General features: G+C 37.4%; 2 protein-coding genes across 2 annotated transcripts; both read left to right on the top strand.

The window, feature by feature from the left end:
- Positions 1-408: 408 nt before the first annotated feature.
- Positions 409-12,469, top strand: LOC109008320 (DEAD-box ATP-dependent RNA helicase 5). Its single transcript, XM_018988368.2, has 13 exons — positions 409-998; positions 1,090-1,214; positions 2,782-2,889; positions 3,093-3,173; positions 6,030-6,108; positions 6,741-6,826; positions 6,900-6,956; positions 7,054-7,121; positions 7,231-7,299; positions 7,424-7,517; positions 11,654-11,818; positions 11,929-12,021; positions 12,141-12,469. Exons 1-13 carry the CDS (start codon positions 512-514, stop codon positions 12,234-12,236), a joined length of 1,608 nt encoding a protein of 535 aa, XP_018843913.1. The 5' UTR covers positions 409-511; the 3' UTR covers positions 12,237-12,469.
- Positions 12,470-15,673: 3,204 nt separating this feature from the next.
- LOC109008319 (disease resistance protein RPM1-like) lies at positions 15,674-18,993 on the top strand. Its single transcript, XM_018988367.2, has one exon. It carries the CDS (start codon positions 15,979-15,981, stop codon positions 18,814-18,816), a length of 2,838 nt encoding a protein of 945 aa, XP_018843912.1. The 5' UTR covers positions 15,674-15,978; the 3' UTR covers positions 18,817-18,993.
- Positions 18,994-19,986: the final 993 nt, after the last annotated feature.

Raw genomic sequence — 19,986 nt, 5'->3', positions numbered from 1 at the left:
GTTTAAAGTGATTTAAATATATAATCATCAAATATTAAATAATTTTTTAATAATAAAACTTATTAATTAATCCAACAAATTCTAAAATTAAAGCTATATTATCCAATCCAAACATGCATTAAATAGAGTATTTTTTGATTTTTTTTTTTTGTCATAATCCTTTTACTCTTACGTGACATAATTGAATGGTGAATTATAAAGAGTAATATTAAATATAATTATAGAGTATATAAATATTATGTAATTATTTAAAAAATAATAATATTTATTATTAAAAATTAATTTTTTATATAAATTTTATATTTATTCACATTTGTTTAAAATAATTCTACCATATTTACATATATTGCAACTATTATTTTTGGATCATAAATAAATTAATAATATCCTGGGGCCGACGTCAGTAGCTGGGCGTCAAAGTGTCAAAAACCCCGATCGTAAGAAAGTTAAAACCCTAACCCCTGAAAAACTTTTTGCGTTTCCGCAGAGCAGCTTCCTTCGGCTGCTGGCGATGGGTCGAAAACTAAAGAGCTGCAACACCATGCTTGATGGCGAACCAGAGACAGCTCGAGAATCCTCTCATAACCAAGAACTCAAAGCCGAGAAGAAGAGAAAGAAGAAGCACAAAGACAACAATGACGAAGCCAATCCCAAGAGGAAGCTTGAAGAAATCGAGCCCCTAGAAATCCAGAAGAAGAAGCGCGATAAAATGGAAGGGGACGTGTCAGAAAGCAAAACCCACCAAGGGAAAGAGGAACCGGAGCGAAACGATGACGTTGATGATGATGAAACGGTGAGGGATGAACTCGTGGTCGTGACTGGGAAGAATGTAAAAGCATCCAAGTACTTGCCACTGAGATCTTTTGCCGAGTCGGGGCTACCCGAGGATGTTTTGGAGTGCTGCAAGAATTTTCAGAGCCCTTCTTTGATTCAATCACGGGCGTGGCCGTTCTTATTGGACGGTCGCGATTTTATTGGAATTGCGGCTACCGGTTCAGGTAGCTTCTTTGGTTTTTGGTACGTTCTTATGTGAGTTTGGCTTTATGGACTTATGATCGTATCTATCAAATTGCTATTTTTTTTTGGTAGGTAAGACATTGGCATTTGGGGTGCCAGCGGTTATGCATGTATTGAGCAAGCGGAAGGGGAAGATGTCCGCCGGACGCAGGCCACTGTGCCTTGTGCTCTCACCAACAAGGGAGCTGGCTCAACAAGTATGTTGCAATTGATTCATTGACCCATAATGTATTTCTCTTCCTCGTTTTGTATATGCGATTTGTTTGTACTATGCAGCTCATACATTCGAACTTCCGTATTATGAAGATATTGATTCCATTAATGTTTCCGAGATTGCATAATTCCTTGCCACAAAGAAAGTTTACATCTTGGAGTATATGAATTTGTAGTTAATCTTAGCAGCAAAGATATTGTTTTCTACTTGCCTTACTAAGGTTTTTTTTATAAGTTTTTTAAACTACACTTTGTTTCTGAGAAATTTTGTGGAGAAGTCCCCCTTTTAACTGTAAATTTCATGAATCATCAGTCATTTTTGTGCTCGATCTTTACTGATAAAAAAATTATGTGCTTGATCTTTGATAAATCATGACTATAACATAGTAGAAACTTTTTTTTTTGGTTGTTGGCCTTAACAAGGTATATCAATAAATCTGGGAAGAACTTATCAAATAAATCTGGAAAGATTTATATAAATACAAAGCTTTTAACAGCAAGGTTTAGATGAATGCAATCTTGTTGACTGAATGAAAACTTTTAGGTAGTGAACATAACCATAATCATTTTGATGAATGTAATCTTTTTTCATTTTACTTGCAAAACAAATTGATGATTGAAGGACGAGTCAAAATGCTAAACAAACGGATTCAACAGCATGGAAAATTATTGATTGATATTTGTTATCAAAATATGGCATGCTAAGATGGGTGTTGTGTAATGGGTTTCCCAGTTCTGAATTGAGGATAGCTCAAATTTGGAGGAGCATGCTGTTGGCATAGGAAATCTTGTATGTGGGACTAGATAATTGAGTTTCCTAGGTAAATGTAAATTGTGCGCCCAGTTATTCTTGGGTCTAAATACTTTGAGCTGGGCTGTCCTGCAGTTTTTCGAACTCTAAACTCCTGCTCAAGTAATATCTTTGGAAACTGAATTATAACCTATGCTCTAGTTGTGGGTTAATTGCTAATCCGAGTGAACCATTCACTATTTTGTCTTCCCCCCCACCAGAATTACTTAACTTGCAAATAAAATATATGATGTCATGACATTGAAATACAATGTGAAGAACTGAAAACGTATGACAGTTTTAATTGAATCACTTTACATTTCCTTAAAAAAATCTTTGATAAATAAGGTTATTTTACAGAAACAATGAAGGGGGCATCAATCAGGTATTCAGGGATGTACAAGAAGCTTTGAGAAGTTATTGAACTCCCATGACTAAGAATCAACATGAATAACACAGTTCCTCATATGTTCAGATTGGAAAACCAAATTGGGACAAAAAAATAAAATTTAAGCTGATGGTTGCCATGAAAAAAGAGCTCCTGAACCACAGAAAGATTGAAAAATGTTGCTACAGAAAAAATAATTTGGATTATCAGATGGTAGCATGTTCTTGTTGTATGTCTGACTACTTTTTGAAATTGTGCTAATTTTTTAATTCCACTGTCTTTTCTCCTCTTTGCGAACATATCTATGCACCATTCATTTTATTTTTAATCTCTTGAAACATTACCAACTGTTGGCTTTATGTTCTTTTGGTAGATTTCAGATGTTCTGTGTGATGCTGGGAAACCTTGTGGTGTGAAATCAGTTTGTCTGTATGGAGGAACCTCTAAACAACCTCAAATATCTTCTTTGAAGTCTGGTGTTGTAAGATATTCTGTTCCTTCTTTTTAATTGCATGAGGATTATATTATATGCCAATTGTAGAAGTCACATTCTTCATTTTCTTTGTTCTTTTAGTATATGTTTTATGTGCTGCTTGCTTCCCTTTATGTATTTATTTGGAAACATAATATGGTGCTATTTTATCTTGGAATTTGATTGCTTATCTCCTTCTTCATTAAACTCAGGACGTTGTCATTGGAACACCTGGTCGTTTAAGGGATCTGATGGAAATGGGCGTGTGCTCCCTTAAGGAGGTATCTTTTGTGGTAAGGTTCTTTTTTTTTTTTTTTAATTAATTTTTTTAGAATACTGGAATTTTAAGTATTATTTCTTACTCTGTTTAATGAATCAATTTGTGCTTATTTTTCTTGTGAGAATAAATGGTTGTAGTTAGAGGAATTGGATTTGCCTTTGCAATTGCACGTCAGTCTCTTGGGAAAATTCAATTCCTCCAAAACATGTCCATTGTAATAATTTTGTTCTTGGCCTAATCCTCAGGATTGGCTCAAGTGGTAAGGCCCTTGGTCTTAGTGGTGTGCTCCTTCTAGGTCTAAGGTTCAAACCTTTGGGTGCAAATAATTTCTAGGGGCCACGTTTAATTGATGCAAAGCCAATGATTTACCTAATCTGTGTGATGGGAATGCGTTACACAAGTCTGGGGTTTAACCGGGTAAAAGACATGTTGCATTTGGATGGTCTCTAAGATTCCCTCACTATCAGAAAATAATTTTGTTACTGACACGTTATTAAAAAAAAGTAATCTTGTTATTTAACTTCATCCAAATGGCAACATTAGTTGGCATGGGAGATTTCGAGACAATCATAGTAGAAAATTTGCCTGCCACACAACCCACCTAGACAATAGATCTCAGAATTTCTTGGACTTGAATATATGACACAATCTCCTATCCACTTTTAGAGGGCGTATCCTGGAAGTTTTTTTTTTAATGATCCGGAACCTCACTAAGGTATGACTCTTCAAATCCACCCCTGGGAAGTAAACCCTGAACACTCGATCCCACTTGCCAAAATCGTGTATTATGTAATCCAGAGAACTAATGTGGTCAAACCCACGATGCCTATGTGTAAATTTCATCCCTAACCTGCCCTTTGACCACTAGATATGTTATATTTGCAAATATCTGGCGAACATTGAAGACTAGACCAGATTTTTGGGGAGAAGGTGATAGTCTCTCATGGTAGTCTGATTTAGTGCTGTGGGAAAGGTTAGATGGCCCCAACACAAGTGTGCACAAAGAGAATGGTAAACTTGAGACTTCAAATCTCGATAATCACGAATCTCCAATAGCTTTTCCTTTTATACATGAAGTTTAGTTTAATTATTACATAAGGTAATTCAAAAAAGGGGGCTTGATGAAGGTAGTAAAGCATTTTCATAAACCCCAAACATGTTTGTTCATTTTTGTTTCATTTGGATTGTAATATATAGTACTTTAGAGGATCCTCTTGCTCCGTAGGGATTTGTTTTATAGGTAATCAAGAAGTTTTATTCATAAGAAGAGAAGACATAGCCCAAGTACACAGGAAATATACATGAGAAGTACCTAACTAGGGTTCACAACTGAAAGTAAAAAAGAAGTATACATTTAGTTCATTAAAATCAATGACCCCCACCCATAAGAACAAGGTTTCAAAAAGGAGAACTTTATTGGCTCATCCATTGTCCTCTTGCGATCCTCAAAGCTTCTATCATTTCTCTTCCACCAAATGCACCAACACATACATATAGGAGCCAATTTTTAGATTGCTGCCATTTGTGGATTACCTTGGAGGTCCAACATGCTAGAAAATCCACCAGCCTATGAGGCATGACCCACGATAACTTAATTCCTGCCAAAAAATCACCCCACATGGTTTTGGCCACCTCACAATGTAAAAGCAGTGATCTACTGATTCCCCATTTTCTTATGCGTGTAACACCATTACACGATGTTTTCTTAGATTGTCTGTGGTAAGAATCTTGCCCAAGGTGTCCGAGGGTGTGGTGCATGGGGCCGGAGTTTACTCTGCAGGGGTGGGTTCGAAGGACCCTGCCTTGGAGAGGTTCCCTAATAATAATTAAAAAAAAAAAAAAAAAGGAATTTTGCCCAAGGAGGCTGTCCAAACAAAAAGCTGCTTTTAGAGCAGCTTTTGTCTTCCATATATATCTCCATGGAAAAGTGGTCATACCTTGGCTAGTTAGAACTTGGTAGAACGATTTGGCTATGAATCTACCCTAGTCACTCTTATGGAATACATCAAAGTAAAGAGCTCGATGATATCCTCTAACTCGCAGTCTTGTGCTACCCTAATGAAATCTACATTCCATTAAGGGTAGCTGTGAGAGAAGACCAAGAGATCAGCTACAACTACATCCTTCGCCCGGACAAGCTCAAAAATGGTAGGGAATGTGTCTTTGAGGCTACGTTTACCACTCCATTTATTGTAACAAAATTTTACATGATAACCGTCACCCACCACAATTCGTGCATGTCTTGGGAAGATCTCCCAGCCTTTTCTAATGTTTTTCCACAAACCCACTCCATATGGATTGCGTACCTCATTCGAGCACCATCCTCCCCAAGCATCCCCAAACTTCGAATCTATAACTGTCTTCCATAGGGCCCCCCTTTCTTGGGAAGAGCTTGGTTGAGCTTCATCAAGTTATGGATCCCCAATCCAGCCCCAAAATATTGGTATGCAAACAATGGACCAATTCACCATATGAATTTTGAACTCGTCCCCCATCCCACTCCACAATAAATCTTGTTGTAGCTTCTCCATATGGAAGCACCCAACTATAATACAAGATACTTCATGGGTAATAGAGAAGATACCTTACATCCCATGAGACGGGCTAGATTCACCGCATTGGAGACAACCCCCACCGGCACCAATTCAGCCGTTGGAAGATTCACTCTCAAACCAGAGACAGCTTAGAAACAAGTAGAAATTAAAAGTGAACATCAACTAGATAAGGTCCACCGTCCACAAGAACCATATTTTGAGAAAAAGGAAATAATATGTTGAAAGTACTGCCTCTAGGCCTTTATATATATTATGCATGGATACAACTAGTTTCAGTTGGTCTATTTACATAAGTGGACATTGATTTTTTGTAGGTTCTTGACGAGGCTGACCGAATGCTTGACATGGGATTTGAGCAAGAAGTTCGCTGTATATTGGGCCAGACCTGTTCTGGTACGTAACATATTAACAAAGTTTTTTTTCCTTCTCCAATTGAAGATATCTCTTCCTCAGCAATATAAATACATGCACATCATAATCGTACAACAATGTGTAGAAAAATCACTTTGTAGACAAGAAGGGACTTTTTTAAAGTCTACTGGATTTGTCTATGATTTTAAAGAAAGTTAACAGATGATAAAATCTGAGTTATGAACTGCCTGCACTTACATCTGTCATATGAAAGAAGCAAAGAAATACATGAATTTGGATAATAGGCCCTGATTTAAACCAGGTATTTACTTGACTATCTACCTCTCCTATATGTTTGGCTTGGTGGAACATGTTAAGCGAGTCCCTCCGTTTAATGGGCATCCATGTAAATCAAATTAACATAGACTACTCCCTCCATTTAATGGGTATATGCGTTAGTCAAATTAACATAGACTAGTCCCTTTATTTATTGGTATCCAAGGAAATGAAATTAACAGAAGTCTATGTTTTGCACTCATTCTTATGGATTTGATTCAGCTCTAGTTTAAGTTTTTGGATCTGTATTTTTGTGGAATTTGTTTGAATCTGTTCCAAGTCTTATGAATTACTTTCTAGCCTATTTCTTTTGCTGACGAGTGATATTAATTGTGCAGCTCGCCAAATGGTAATGTTCAGTGCTACATGGCCCCTGTTAGTTCATCAATTAGCACAGGAGTTCATGGACCCCAATCCGATTAAGGTTCATCTTTGTACATGATGACTTTTTCAGCATTTTCCTATAACAATCTCTTGAACAGTGATTGTGGTTTCAGGTTGTTGTAGGTTCGGAGGATTTAGCTGCAAACCATGATGTACTGCAGATAGTGGAGGTATAAATTCTCAATAGCATAAATGATCTTTGTGCTCTTAAGTTATGTCAGGCATATATAGTTCAATCTGTTAACAGACTTTCATAAACATGCATAGGTTTTGGATGATCGGTCACGTGATCAGCGTTTGGTTGCTCTTCTAGAAAAATACCACAAATCCCAAAAGTATTTCTTACCATTCAGTTAGATATTTTTCCCTGTTCAAATTAATTTATTTGTTGAATTGTGGATTCATGCTTGAGTCAATTGAACCCTGGAGTATTCTTCTTTTCAGGAATAGAGTATTGGTTTTTGTCTTGTACAAATGGGAAACAAAACGTGTTGAGAATATGCTGCAAGAGGCGTAAGTTCCTGTCATCTTTGGTGCTATAGTTTTAACTTAATGAAGCTGACTATTCTTGCTGTGGCTCTAGGCTGCTGAAGATAAAATAAAAATGTACTGATGATTTTTAACCTGTTGTTTTTAGAAATTGGAAGGTTGTTTCAATACATGGTGACAAATCACAGCATGAACGTACAAAGGCACTATCATTATTCAAGAAGGGCAGCTGCCCCTTAATGGTAAGTACTATTTGCATTTTAGTGTTCGTCGTGCATGCGCACCCACACATGATATAATAACTTTGCCAATATTTCTTAGAGTAAAGAATGTACAACGGACTCTTGGAAATTTAGCACTCCTGATGCTTGAGACCAGCTACTGTCTTGAGCATCATTAAAAATTGCAAACAGCGAGCTCAAGCTTGACAAGGTGGACTGGATTAAGCCAGGAAAAAAAACTTTTTCAAGGAAACATTTTTATTTTTGTATTTAGGTCTTTTTAAATTTTGTTGTATCTATCAAAAAAAGGCCAAGTACACAGGATGTATACAAAAGAAATACCTACGTCACACTAGAAACAAAAAGAGCCTAAAACAAATCCTGAAAATTAACATCATTCAATACAAGAGCCTCGGCCCACGAACCCAAAGTACAAAAGAAAAAATCCCAAAGGTCTCTCAAAGAACGTTCTTTCTCTTCAAAACATCTCCCATTCTTTTCCAACCAAAGACACCACATCAAGCACAAATGAATCATCTTCCATATGGCAGCCACAGGAATTCTCCCCTCAAAACCATTCCAACATGCAAGAAGATCAACCACTTCCTTCGGCATCACCCAAACAATACCTGTCCGACCAAAATTCTCATTTCACAAGGACTTTGCCACCTCACAATGAATAAAGAGATTATTTATAGATTCACCATCTTTCTTGCACATGAAGCACCAATAAACTATACACATATCACGCTTTCTTAGATTATCCATGGTCAGAATTTTTCCAAGAGATACCAACCAACAGAAGAACGCCACCTTTGTAGGTACCTTCACTCTCCAGATGCTTTTCCAAGGAAACTCAAAACCACAATGACAAGTTAGCACCTTATAATATGAACTCCTGGAATTTCCTGCCTGCACCCACAATAATCTATCATCCCTTCCCTGTACAACCTTTGAATTTTAAAGTCTTTCCAAAAAATCAGAAACTACATTCACCTCCCAATCATTAACATCTCTAACATAATCAACATTCCATTGAATGTTATTATACAAAGAAGAAAAAGAATCAGCTACCACAGCCTCTTGATCCCTAGCAATCCTAAACAAAGAAGGAAAATCAATCTTGAGAGCTGAATCCCCACACCAAATATCATGCCAAAACAGAATCCTTTTCCCATCCCCCACATTTAATATGTTTAGAAAAATCCCCCCAACCCTTCCAAATGGACTTCCACAAACTCACCCCATACACTCCTCTAACTTCATCTGAACACCAATCCCCCCACATACTCCCATATTTAGCTTCAACAACATTTTTCCACAAGGCATATCTCTCTCCATGTGATATCTCCAAAGCCATTTTCCTAGGAGTGCTTTGTTAAAGAGCCTTAAATTTCGCATCCCCAAACCTCCACATGAGACCGGTTGACAAACCTTATTCCAACTGTCCAAGTGGAACTTTTTTCCCTCTCCTATACCTCCCCACAAAAAGTTCCTAAAAATCTTTCTTGCTACCCTTGGCGGCAAAGGAAAAAGAGAGAGAAAATAAGTCGGAAGGTTAGACAACGTGCTTTTAATCAAGGTTATTCTCCCCCCTTTAGAAAAATATAGCTTATTTCATTCAGCTAATCTCCTTTCAATCTTCTCAATTACCCCATCCCAAATAGTGACAGATTTATGAGGAGCCCCTAAGGGAAGACCGAGATCCCCAGAATTGCAATGGCAAATTGAGATTTAGTCATGAAAATCACTTTTGTTTTTTTATAAAGTAAGGTAAATTTTATTGATACAAATGAAATAGGCATAGCTTGTGTACACATGAAGAATACAAAAGAACACCTAAATACATTCTAGGATCGATAGATAAAGGACAAAGAGTAGTGAGCATTGTTTCCATTAAGCACAATGGCTGAAAACCAAAGCAGTAATGTGTGTACAAAAAAATTCTAAAGCTCTGTGGTTGTGCACTCCTTATCTTCAAAGCACCGCTCATTCCTTTCCAACCAAATACACTACATAATGCACAACAGAATCATCTTCCACACTGCCGCCACTTGAGGACAACCTTGAATCTCCTTCCAACAAGCCAATAAATCAACCACGCTCAATGGCATTACCCACGCGACATCAACTCTTCTAAAGATCTCATCCCACAACACCCTTGTCACCTCACAATGTAATAATAAGTGATCCACTGATTCTCCCTGCTTTTTACACAAATAGCACCAATCCATCACAATGAGCCCCCTCTTCCTCAAATTGTCTGTAGTCAAAATCTTCCCAAGAGTAGCAGTCCATATGAAGAAAGCTACTTTAGAAGGCACATGAAACCTCCAAATATTCTTCTAAGGGAAGGGAACACTACCTTGTGATGCCAATATTTTGTATTTGGGCGGAAAGGAATGAGTGGTGCTTTGAAGATAGGGAGCGCACAATAGCGAAGCTTCAGAATTTTTTTGTACACACACTATTGCTTTGGTTTTCAGCTATTGTACTTAATGGGAACAATGCTCATTACTTTTTGTCCTTAATCTATCGTTTCTAGAATGTATTTAGGTGTTCTTTTGTATACTCCCTATGTACACGAGCTATGCTTATTTCATTCGTATCAATAAAATTTTTCTTTTTACTTACAAAAAAAAAAACAATAACGAAAAGAAGAGGAGACAATGGATCCCCTTGCCTCAATATGCGAGAACTGTTAAAAAAACTAGTGCCGAGAAGCGAACGGTAGAGACAATGTCGAATCCATGAAATCCACATATCACCAAAGCCACACCTCCTGAGCAAGTATAAAAGAAATTTACATGATCATATGCCTTTTTCATGTCCAGCTTGCATAAAATACTTGGAGCTCCCTCTCCCAACAGATGATCCAAGCACTCATTGGCAATGAGAACCGAGTCAAGGATTTGTCTCTCCCGAACAAATGCATTTTGAGGCTTAGAAATAATTTGTTCCAATATTGGGCTTAGCCGATTAGCAAGAACCTTCGAAATGATCTTGTATACTCCACTCACAAGGCTTATTGGGCGGAAATCCTCAACTGTCGTAGTCCTCTATTTTTTCGGTATGATAGCAATGAACGTTGCATTGAGGCATTTCTCAAACTTCCTAAAAGAGTGGAATTCAAGGAAAACCTGTAATACATCACATTTCACAATATCCTAATAAGCTTGAAAGAATCCCATCGAAAAGCCATCTGGACCCGGCACTTTATCTTTGGCCATACCACAAATGACCTTATAAATTCCGTCTTCGTCAAAATGTCTTTCCAGCAAACTCGTACTCTGTGAATCAATAGACTCAAACAACAAATCATCTAACTTCGGCCTCCAACATGCCGGTTCCGTGCGGAGGTTCTCGTAATAATGCACAATATGGTTTTCTAATTCAGAGGGGGAAGAGAGCACTTGAGTACCTAAGTGAAGTGCCTCAATAGCATTGCTGCGCCTATGTGAATTAGCCACTTTATGGAAGAATTTCGTACATTTATCACCTTCTTTTAGCTAGAAAAATATTAATAAAAGGTTGTTTTTTAAGTATATAAAAAAAACTTGTTTCCCACTACTTGCTTTTTAACCTCTATTTAACATATGAATGACTTGCCATTACCACATTCCCCGTTTCTGCATTTCACAATGATCCACGTCCTAGGTAACTTAGGGCCATAGCTCTCTTGCTAGAAGCCTAGGATGCTATTCATCCACAGATTTTTTAGTACATTATTACTACTATTTGTTATTTGTGAGTGACCATGCGTGAAGCTTGATCCTTGCACATGTTACTGGAGATAACACACCTGGTCTGGATTAAGATGGCATTGTGCAGATCATGGTAGTACTACAGTTCTTGATCCCTTGTTGTGGAGTTGTGGTGTGAAGGTTTGAATTTTGGGGGCGAATGATGGAGAGTCCTAGAGTGTACAGTGATGGGAGCTGCTTCACTTGGTCAAGTAGATCTTCATTGTGTGGGGCCGATCTTGGCCATTTTTGGCTTTGCTGCATTTAATTTGTGTGATGAGGGAGGGGCGAAAATGAAATGGCTTTATCAACAAATCAAAAGATTAGAGAAGAAATTCCTGTGTACTTGGGCTTTGTTGTTATGCTATAGTTGGCAACTTATTGTAGCATTTATCCAACACCATATATTCGCAGATAGCTACTGACGTGGCTGCTCGGGGATTGGATATTCCAGATGTTGAAGTAGTGATCAACTATAGCTTTCCTCTCACCACAGAAGATTATGTCCACAGAATTGGGCGGACTGGACGGGCTGGGAAGAAGGGTGTTGCCCATACATTCTTCATGCAGCAGAACAAGGTAAATTCTCTCTATACATTGTGTGTGGTAGTTCAATATCTTAATCTGACCAGAGGGAGCATCATTCATTATTCAATTCTTTTATTTTTCATTTTCTCAAACTATTTTAGGGACTTGCTGGGGAGCTGGTGAATGTTCTCAGAGAAGCTGGGCAAATTGTGCCAGATGCCCTTAAAAATTTTGGCACTCATGTAAAGAAGAAGGTGTGCATTTATTCTTTGTATCATTTTCCTCCCCATGATTAGGTTTTTGTGCTCACTGTTCACTGTTTAGTTCTTCATACAACTTCAAATAATTTTAAGTACTGACTGTTGCATTGCAGGAGTCCAAGCTTTACGGGGCTCACTTCAAGGAAATTCCTGTAAATGCTCCCAAGTCTAAAAAGATCACATTTGACAACTCGGACGACGAAGACTGAATCATGTGGTAAAATCTAAACGCGTTTCTTCAATAGGTAGGTATCAAAAGATTTACAGCTGATTGTTGAATACCAATTCCCCTTCGTCCTCTGCAACGCTAGTGCCATCATTTTCCTTGAATATTTTGCCATTCAAATCTGTAAGATGAACCATACCCATTGTTTTCCTGGCTCCTCTTTATGGAGTTGGTATTTGTTGCTACATGCCGTATGATGTCGGCTATGCCAAATCATATTTAATTCTTTTTCGTCTCCTTGAAAACGATGTATTAAATGAGTAATTTTATATGATTTTTTTTTTTTAATTAACAACACTTTGAAACTTTCCGTGTTCTGTGTTTCATTTGGCAGTTGCTGTAATGCTAGCTACAAAGTTCACTGGTTTATATATATATATATATATATAGCACTTGAATAATTTGCTATGTGACCCTTTGTCGTACATAATCAGGCTGTTAATTGGCTTTGCATTTATCTCTCCCCCAAGATAAAAATAAGAGTTGTGTTATACAGAAGCTTTACACCTCTACATACTACTTAAAAAATATGTGATTTTATTTTTTTTTATCTTTATATTTCATATTGAATTGAAATAAATTCAATATAAAATATGAGGATAAAAAAATAAAATCATATATTTTTTAAGTGGTATGCAAGGAGCGAGACTTATCTAGAATTTTTCTAAAAATAAATGAATAAATAAAGAACCATCAGTTCACGTACTATGGTCTTAATATGTTACAAAAGTCTACTCAATAACTCGATTTAATTGGGAGATGTTTTGCAATAAATAAATAAGGTACAAACAATAAAAGCCATAATAATTCATATAGTTTGGACTAGGTTTTGGGGTATCACTTCTTTCAAATTCTAAAGTTCAATACTTTATGGGTGTAAATAATCTTTTGGACATGTGACCTTGTCTCTCTTAAAAACCTCACAATCTCTAGTAAAAATTTAGCGATTTAATTAGTTTCGTAGAGAAATTTTTGAGAATGCGATGCAGAAGATTAAAATTTATTCTGTGGGTATGATTCCTCTCGTCTGAAGGGCCCGACATAAAATAATAATAATAATAATAATAATAATTCATATAGGCCAAAACGCGGATGCCTTGAGAGTCAAAACTTATACAATTCAGTGGTGATGGAAGGGTTTCTTCTTAGAATGTGAGAGTTTCCTGTGTTTTTTTTTTTTTTTTTTGTAACCTTGATTAATACCTTTCTTAACAAACTGAATAAAGGATTTGGCCGAGTCTGGAAAAAGCTTATTTCTTGGTGCACAAAGGTCACAAGTACTTTCGCCGCGTAATACTACGTCATTAGCATTGCGAGACTTATTCCTTGGACAAAAAATCTACTCAACCTCCTACTATTCACACAACCTCCACACTTCATATTATTTTTAATTTTTATTATTTTTTTCTTTTATTAAATATTTATTATATGAATAATGAATAAAAAATTTGAAATAATTTAAAAAGAATAAATTCAAAAGAAAATTTTAAAAAAATATTAAAAATTTAAAAAATTTAAAAAGGTATGGAGTGTGGAGTGTGATGGAGGTTGTGTAGCAAATCTCTTCCTTGGAATTGTTCAAAATATGCGTGCGCGAGAGAGCCAGTTAAGTACCTCAGAAGTTGGTGAGTCGATGTAGAAGACTTTATGAGCTCACTAAACCCCTGAAATTCGCGGCAAGCAGGTTCAGTTCATCCATCTTGATCACCATCTCAATTTATTTTGATGTTGATGCTTAGGGTTTCTAGTTGTTATCCGAAACTTCACAAGAATAAGTCAGAAAAATGATATTTTTTCGGGTTTCAAAAAGTCAACATCCAGAAGATATTTTGCAGTTTTGACTAGTTTGCAATTGGTTGGAAAGAAGTAGCATGGAAATTCACCAATGAAATTTGAATCTAGACATAGAATGGAAGTTGCATGGTCATGATATTAAAATGAGTAATGCTACGTATAGTCGTGAAATGTGTAAATATCGTGTAATTATTTTAAAAAAGAGTGGAGTTTACTATTAAAAAATTAATTTCTTTTTATGTGTGTCTCATATTTATTTATTTTTTTTAAAGCGACTGTACGACACTTGCACACTCACGACTATAAGTATCATTTCTCTATTAAAAGACAGTACACATGATATTCTTTTCCAATGCATGTTTCCCCCCACTTGCAATTAGAACCAGTTGGGGTCATTGATCTCCACAACATAAGATGCAGAATCCATCATCCTATGACATATGTACTAATTTTCTTACCAATAACAAGATTGAAGATAATACTAATGTCTGTACAGTGTTAATAAAAAGAAACCTCTTTATATCATGAGCATGGCACTAAGGGTTGTGATTGAGAGAAACTTCCCTACAGTATAATCCCCTTCTCCTTTTCTTCCTTTTTTTTTTCCTCATAAGGATTAATTGACTAGAATTTTCTTGATGAATAGGTTCTTTGTGCAAGAGGCATGTGGCGTGATTGTCATAATCCTCAACTTCCAAAATGGAGGTTTGGAGTTCGAAACCCCCCTCCCCGAGCTAAAAAAAAAAAAACTTCTTTGCATTATCATGGGCAGGACTCAACAGATGGATCAATTGTCGAATATGCTATCAGTTGAGTGTTAGCATCCTGATCAATAATTGAAAATGGTTGACAATTTGTTACGCGTTCTTCAGAATTCAATTATTGGCATGTTCTCTCTTAAAAATTAATTAATTTTTACAACTTCGCTCTGGAATATCTTAGAAAAAGACAACAATATGTCTTATTTTCCTCCAAACCAACTTTAAACGCCGTCTTTTCTTGTGTTCCAATCTAAATTCAAAAAGTCAGAATGATGGTGAAATGCACAAGTGTCTCTTAGCTGGTGTCATCACGATATTCCAGAGCAGTTTGTCTTGTGTTGTGTTATGCACAACTTCTGTAACATCATTCATGGAACGAAAGCGCTTTGAAATTTCAATCCCTTTGAATCGGTCAATAAATTAAAATTTGACAGTGGCAATGATATTTGATGAAATCATGGTTATTAAACAAACGACTACAATTTGTGGCTAATTCAAATTGATAGTTATGGCCATTTGAGGTTGAGTGTAGCCCTTGTACTTTCTGTAGTTGATAGTTTGCAGTTGGATTGGAAAGAAGAATGGAAGTTTGCCAAGGGGACATGAAATAAAGAAGGAGGTTATGAAGCAATGGCATCATATTTCACTTGTAGCTATCATCTAATGCCATATCATGGGATGATGAGAAAATGGATAATGAATAGATTTACGAGGTTACGAGGCAATGGCATGACAAGCTATGCACTCGGAATATTCTTTCAAATGAAAAAAAAAAAGAAGATAAATCAAGTAGCGTGAAGGGCTATAAAGAATTCATTGACCAGTTCATTGGAGTAAAAAGTAGACCAAAATAGTTTTGATGGGAAACTTGACCCGTTTCTCCACTTGCAACCTGAACAGGTTGAGGCCATTGGCAGTGCACGTAGATCTCAACTACATATGATGCAGAATGCAGCCTAGAATTGTTATATAAGAAAAGCAACTCCAAGACAGAAGCCTCATCTCATCTTATCTCATCTCTCGTATTGCTACTCCTTGTCTCTCAACCAAAGAAAAAGAAAAAAAAAACCAAAGGTTTTTCTTTAGCCAAGGAAAAAACACGGGGGGGGTTCTGAAAAACAAAAATTCCATCAGAAACACAAAGGGTAGCAGAAGAGAAATTAAGAAACAATGGCTGAAATTGTTGTAAACTATGCACTCGACAAGCTTACAACCTTGTTGACGGAAGAGGTACAACTACACAGGGGAGTCAAGGAAGAAGCTCAGACGATAGCAGAGGAACTGGAACGCATCGAAGTCTACCTGAGAGCTGCTGATGAAATTATAGACAGGAGTCCTGAAGTGAAAGTATCGGTTAACCTATTGAGGGAGGTGGCTTATGATATTGAAGATGCTCTTGATGAGTACAATCTTCGAATCGCCCGTCCTCCTGGAGACGATTTACTGGCTTCCCTTCGTAATATTACTTCTTCCATAAGAAAAATAAGAGCTCGTCATCAGATTGCTTCTGAAATACAGAGACTCAAATTCAGAGTTCTAAGCATTGCCGAGGGGCACAACAGATTCCGGCCTGAAAATCCAACGGCTGATATCAAGATTGCTCCTAAGATATGGCATGCCCGCCGACAGGACGCCCTCCTGTTGGAAGAAGCCGATCTGGTGGGCATAGAAATTCCTAAAAAGGAGTTGATCAGCTGGCTACTCCAAGGTGATACTGAACGTGAAGTAGTTTCGGTAGTTGGAATGGGAGGGTTGGGGAAAACCACCCTGGTGAAGAAAGTCTATGATGATGCAGAAGTAAAGCTACAATTCAAGTACCGTGCTTGGATAACTGTATCTAGATCTTTTAATCTGGAAGAGCTCCTAAAAGGCCTCGTTCGGCAACTCTACAAGGTGAAAAGGAAACCAGTTCCTCAAGAAGTGGAAGGCATGGACGAGGGTCAGCTAAGAACGAAAATCAATAGCTTTTTGCAACAAAAGAAGTATCTGATTGTGTTAGATGATGTGTGGCGTATTGGAGATTGGGATGCAGTTAAATTTGCATTTCCAAAAAACAGTGGCAGTCGGGTTATGCTCACAACACGTCATGCTGAAGTAGCCTCTGCCTCTTGCATGGAATTCAACGGCAACGTGACCAAGGTCTATCGTTTGAACCCTTTGTCTCCTGAAGAATCCTGGACTCTATTTTGCAGGAAGACTTTTGAGAAAAACGCATGCGCTCCGGATTCGAATTGGAAGACTCTGGCAGTTAGTATCCTTGAAAGGTGTGAAGGATTGCCACTTGCAATTGTGGCAATCAGTGGTGTTTTGGCCACAAAGAGTATAGACGAATGGGATATGATTCAACGAAGTCTGGCTGATGGGCTAGAAGAAAATGATAGACTCGATAGTATTGAGAAAATATTGTCTCTCAGTTACTATGATCTGCCTTACTATCTCAAGTCTTGTTTTCTGTATTTGAGCATCTTTCCTTACGATCATCCCATTGACAAGATGAAACTAATTCGATTATGGATAGCTGAAGGATTTGTGAAAGTGAAAGAAGGAATGACATTGGAAGAAGTTGCAGAGGCTTATTACTTCGACGAGCTCTTGAACAGAAGCCTGATCCAAGTGGCAGGGACAACAGGTGAAGGGAGGATCAAAACATGCCGTATCCACGACCGGCTTCGAGAGATAATCATTCGGAAGTCAAAAGAAGAAAACTTTCTGACAATAGTTCGAGAAAACATGATGTTGCCAGAAAAAGTTCGTCGCTTATCAATACAGAAAAGCATGCAGGATGTACATGACAGGCAGAGAATGCCTAGAGTTCGTTCCTTGCTGATGTTTCGGAGGGTAGATTCACTATCCAAGTCTTATAATCCGATTCTGCATCTTCCTGATCTGAGGCTACTTAAGGTGTTAGATTTGGAAGGTGCACCTCTAGAGATATTCCCAAATGAGATATTCAGGCTGTTCCATCTGAAATATCTAAGCTTGAGGAGCACAAAGATAAAAAGCATCCCTAGCTCAATTGGGAATCTTCAGAACCTGGAGACATTGGATCTTAAAAACACATGCGTCACTGCATTGCCTGCTGAGATCTCGCGGCTTCAGAAACTTCGCCACCTTCTGGTGTATCGGTATGAAATACAATCTTATGCACACATAGATTCCAAGTATGGTTTCAAGGCCACGACACATATAACACGTCTCCTGTCCTTACAAAAGCTCTGCTTCATAGAGGCAGATCATGGTGGTAATGATCTAATGAAGGAGCTAGGATGTCTGAATCAACTGCGGAGGCTGGGCATCGTAAAGTTCAGAACAGAAAATGGGGTTGCTCTGTGCTCTTCCATTGAAAAGCTTAAAAACCTCCGAGCTTTGTCGATAAATTCAATAGAAGAGGATGAGATAATCAATCTTGATTGCCTATCATGCCCACCTCGATTTCTTAAGCGGCTATATTTGACAGGAAAGTTAGAAAAGTTTCCCCACTGGATATCTTCTCTCCATAGCTTGGCCAAGGTGTCTTTGAAGTGGAGTCAATTAAGAGATGATCCACTTCAATCACTTCAAGATCTGCCGAATCTTGCACAACTTGATTTTCTGCAGGTTTACGAGGGAGAGACATTGCATTTTAAGGCTGCAGGATTTCAGAAGCTTAAAATCTTAAGCCTTGATAAAATGGATGGGCTAAAGACGGTTATAGTAGATATGGGTGCCATGCCTTTACTTGAAAAGCTATTCCTCCAGCGCTGCAAATTGTTGCACAGCCTGCCATCAGGCATTGAACACCTTCGGAACCTGAAACTGCTGGAATTTTGGGACATGCCTGCTGAGTTAATCATGACAATACGTCTGGAAATTGAAGGTGGAGATTATTGGAAGGTAAAACATGTGCCCGAAATCAACACTACCTATTGGAGAGATGGAGGTTGGGATGTCTACTCATTATATAGATCAATTGATAGTGAGATTTCAGCCCCAACTAGGACCCTTGAACTTCCTTCGTATTGGAAATAGGATTTTTGTTTCCTTAACTTGGGACAATTTTCATTATGTTTTAATAGCAAAATGTTCATGAACACTAGGTGTAAATCCACCTCAATAAAAGCTCAAACTCAAATAAATTTGAGCTTGTCTGCTTTATGTGCCTTGTAAGCAGATAATAAATAATGATTGCTACAAGTTTGTGTTCTCCATGAAAATCTCATCCTAGTTTTTCAAACATCTTCTTTGAAATGTTGAAAATCTTTAAAGCCTCCAGCTATGCAGATTTTCGACTATTGAAAAAAGGAAAGAATGTAATTGCTGGTGAAATCGCAATCTTTCTTCTAGGAACTCATAATCTACTAACATTGGATGGAGACATAAGAATTCGGTGCTGATTTATGAAGATCTCGTTTCGTTGAATTTTCAGAGTGTGGTGGCTACTGCGGCAGTGTATCTGTTTTAATAGATTGTGGTGCAAAGTGCAAACTTGCCGTTTAAATTTTGCAGATAAAAGCATCGAAAGAATCTTACCTATGTCTGCATCATATCACATTTGTTTGCTGAGGCACACATGCTTCATTTATTGTGCAAGCTTTGTCGCTTCTTTTGCTGTGTCTGTTGTTATGAATTTAACTTAACTTGAACTTATTTCAAAGTGTAGACGAAGAAGAAAGAAAGAGGAGTAGTAATTACCGCTCTTGATACAATCGAATATCTTCTTCATGCATTACCCAGTCTGTCAGCTATTGGATTTTGCCAAACTTTGGAAGTGAACAACATGCGTTCCAAAACACGGGAATTTGTGCGTCGAGTTTTTTTTTTTAGAAAAATTATCCTCATTATCCCCACACCACACATCACACGATTTTTTTTTTTCCCTTAACAAATATATAATGTAATGATAATAAGTAGAAATACTCAATTAGTTTAGTAGAAATAAAATAAAAAATAAAAAGCATATGAGTAGCAAAGCTCCCGGCAAGGCAAAGAAAAGCTTAGGAATGCTCCCTACAACATAAAAGAGTGATGACTAGAACAGGGACTGATTGAAGTTTTTGCCATCAGTGAGAGTGCTTGAACTTATCTCGCAGTTTGCTCCCAACCCTACTGTTCAAACAAAAGTAATGTAGTAAGTCTATTAGTGACTTGATTATCGGAGTATATGTGACCAGTAGTTCGTATTCTATCTTTGTTCTTGTT

This window comes from Juglans regia, chromosome 2, assembly GCF_001411555.2.
Source record: "Juglans regia cultivar Chandler chromosome 2, Walnut 2.0, whole genome shotgun sequence".
NCBI lineage: Eukaryota > Viridiplantae > Streptophyta > Magnoliopsida > Fagales > Juglandaceae > Juglans > Juglans regia.
Note: the sequence above shows the minus strand (reverse complement) of the source record. Positions and strands in the feature narration are given on the sequence as shown.

Coding starts and splice junctions, on each gene's coding strand:
- LOC109008319 (XM_018988367.2), top strand. CDS start 15,979: ATGGCTGAAATTGTTGTAAACTATGCACTCGACAAGCTTACAACCTTG.
- LOC109008320 (XM_018988368.2), top strand. CDS start 512: ATGGGTCGAAAACTAAAGAGCTGCAACACCATGCTTGATGGCGAACCA. Junction 3,174..6,029: donor TTAAGGAGGTATCTTTTGTG/GTAAGGTTCTTT, acceptor GATTTTTTGTAG/GTTCTTGACGAGGCTGACCG. Junction 6,109..6,740: donor ATTGGGCCAGACCTGTTCTG/GTACGTAACATA, acceptor TTAATTGTGCAG/CTCGCCAAATGGTAATGTTC.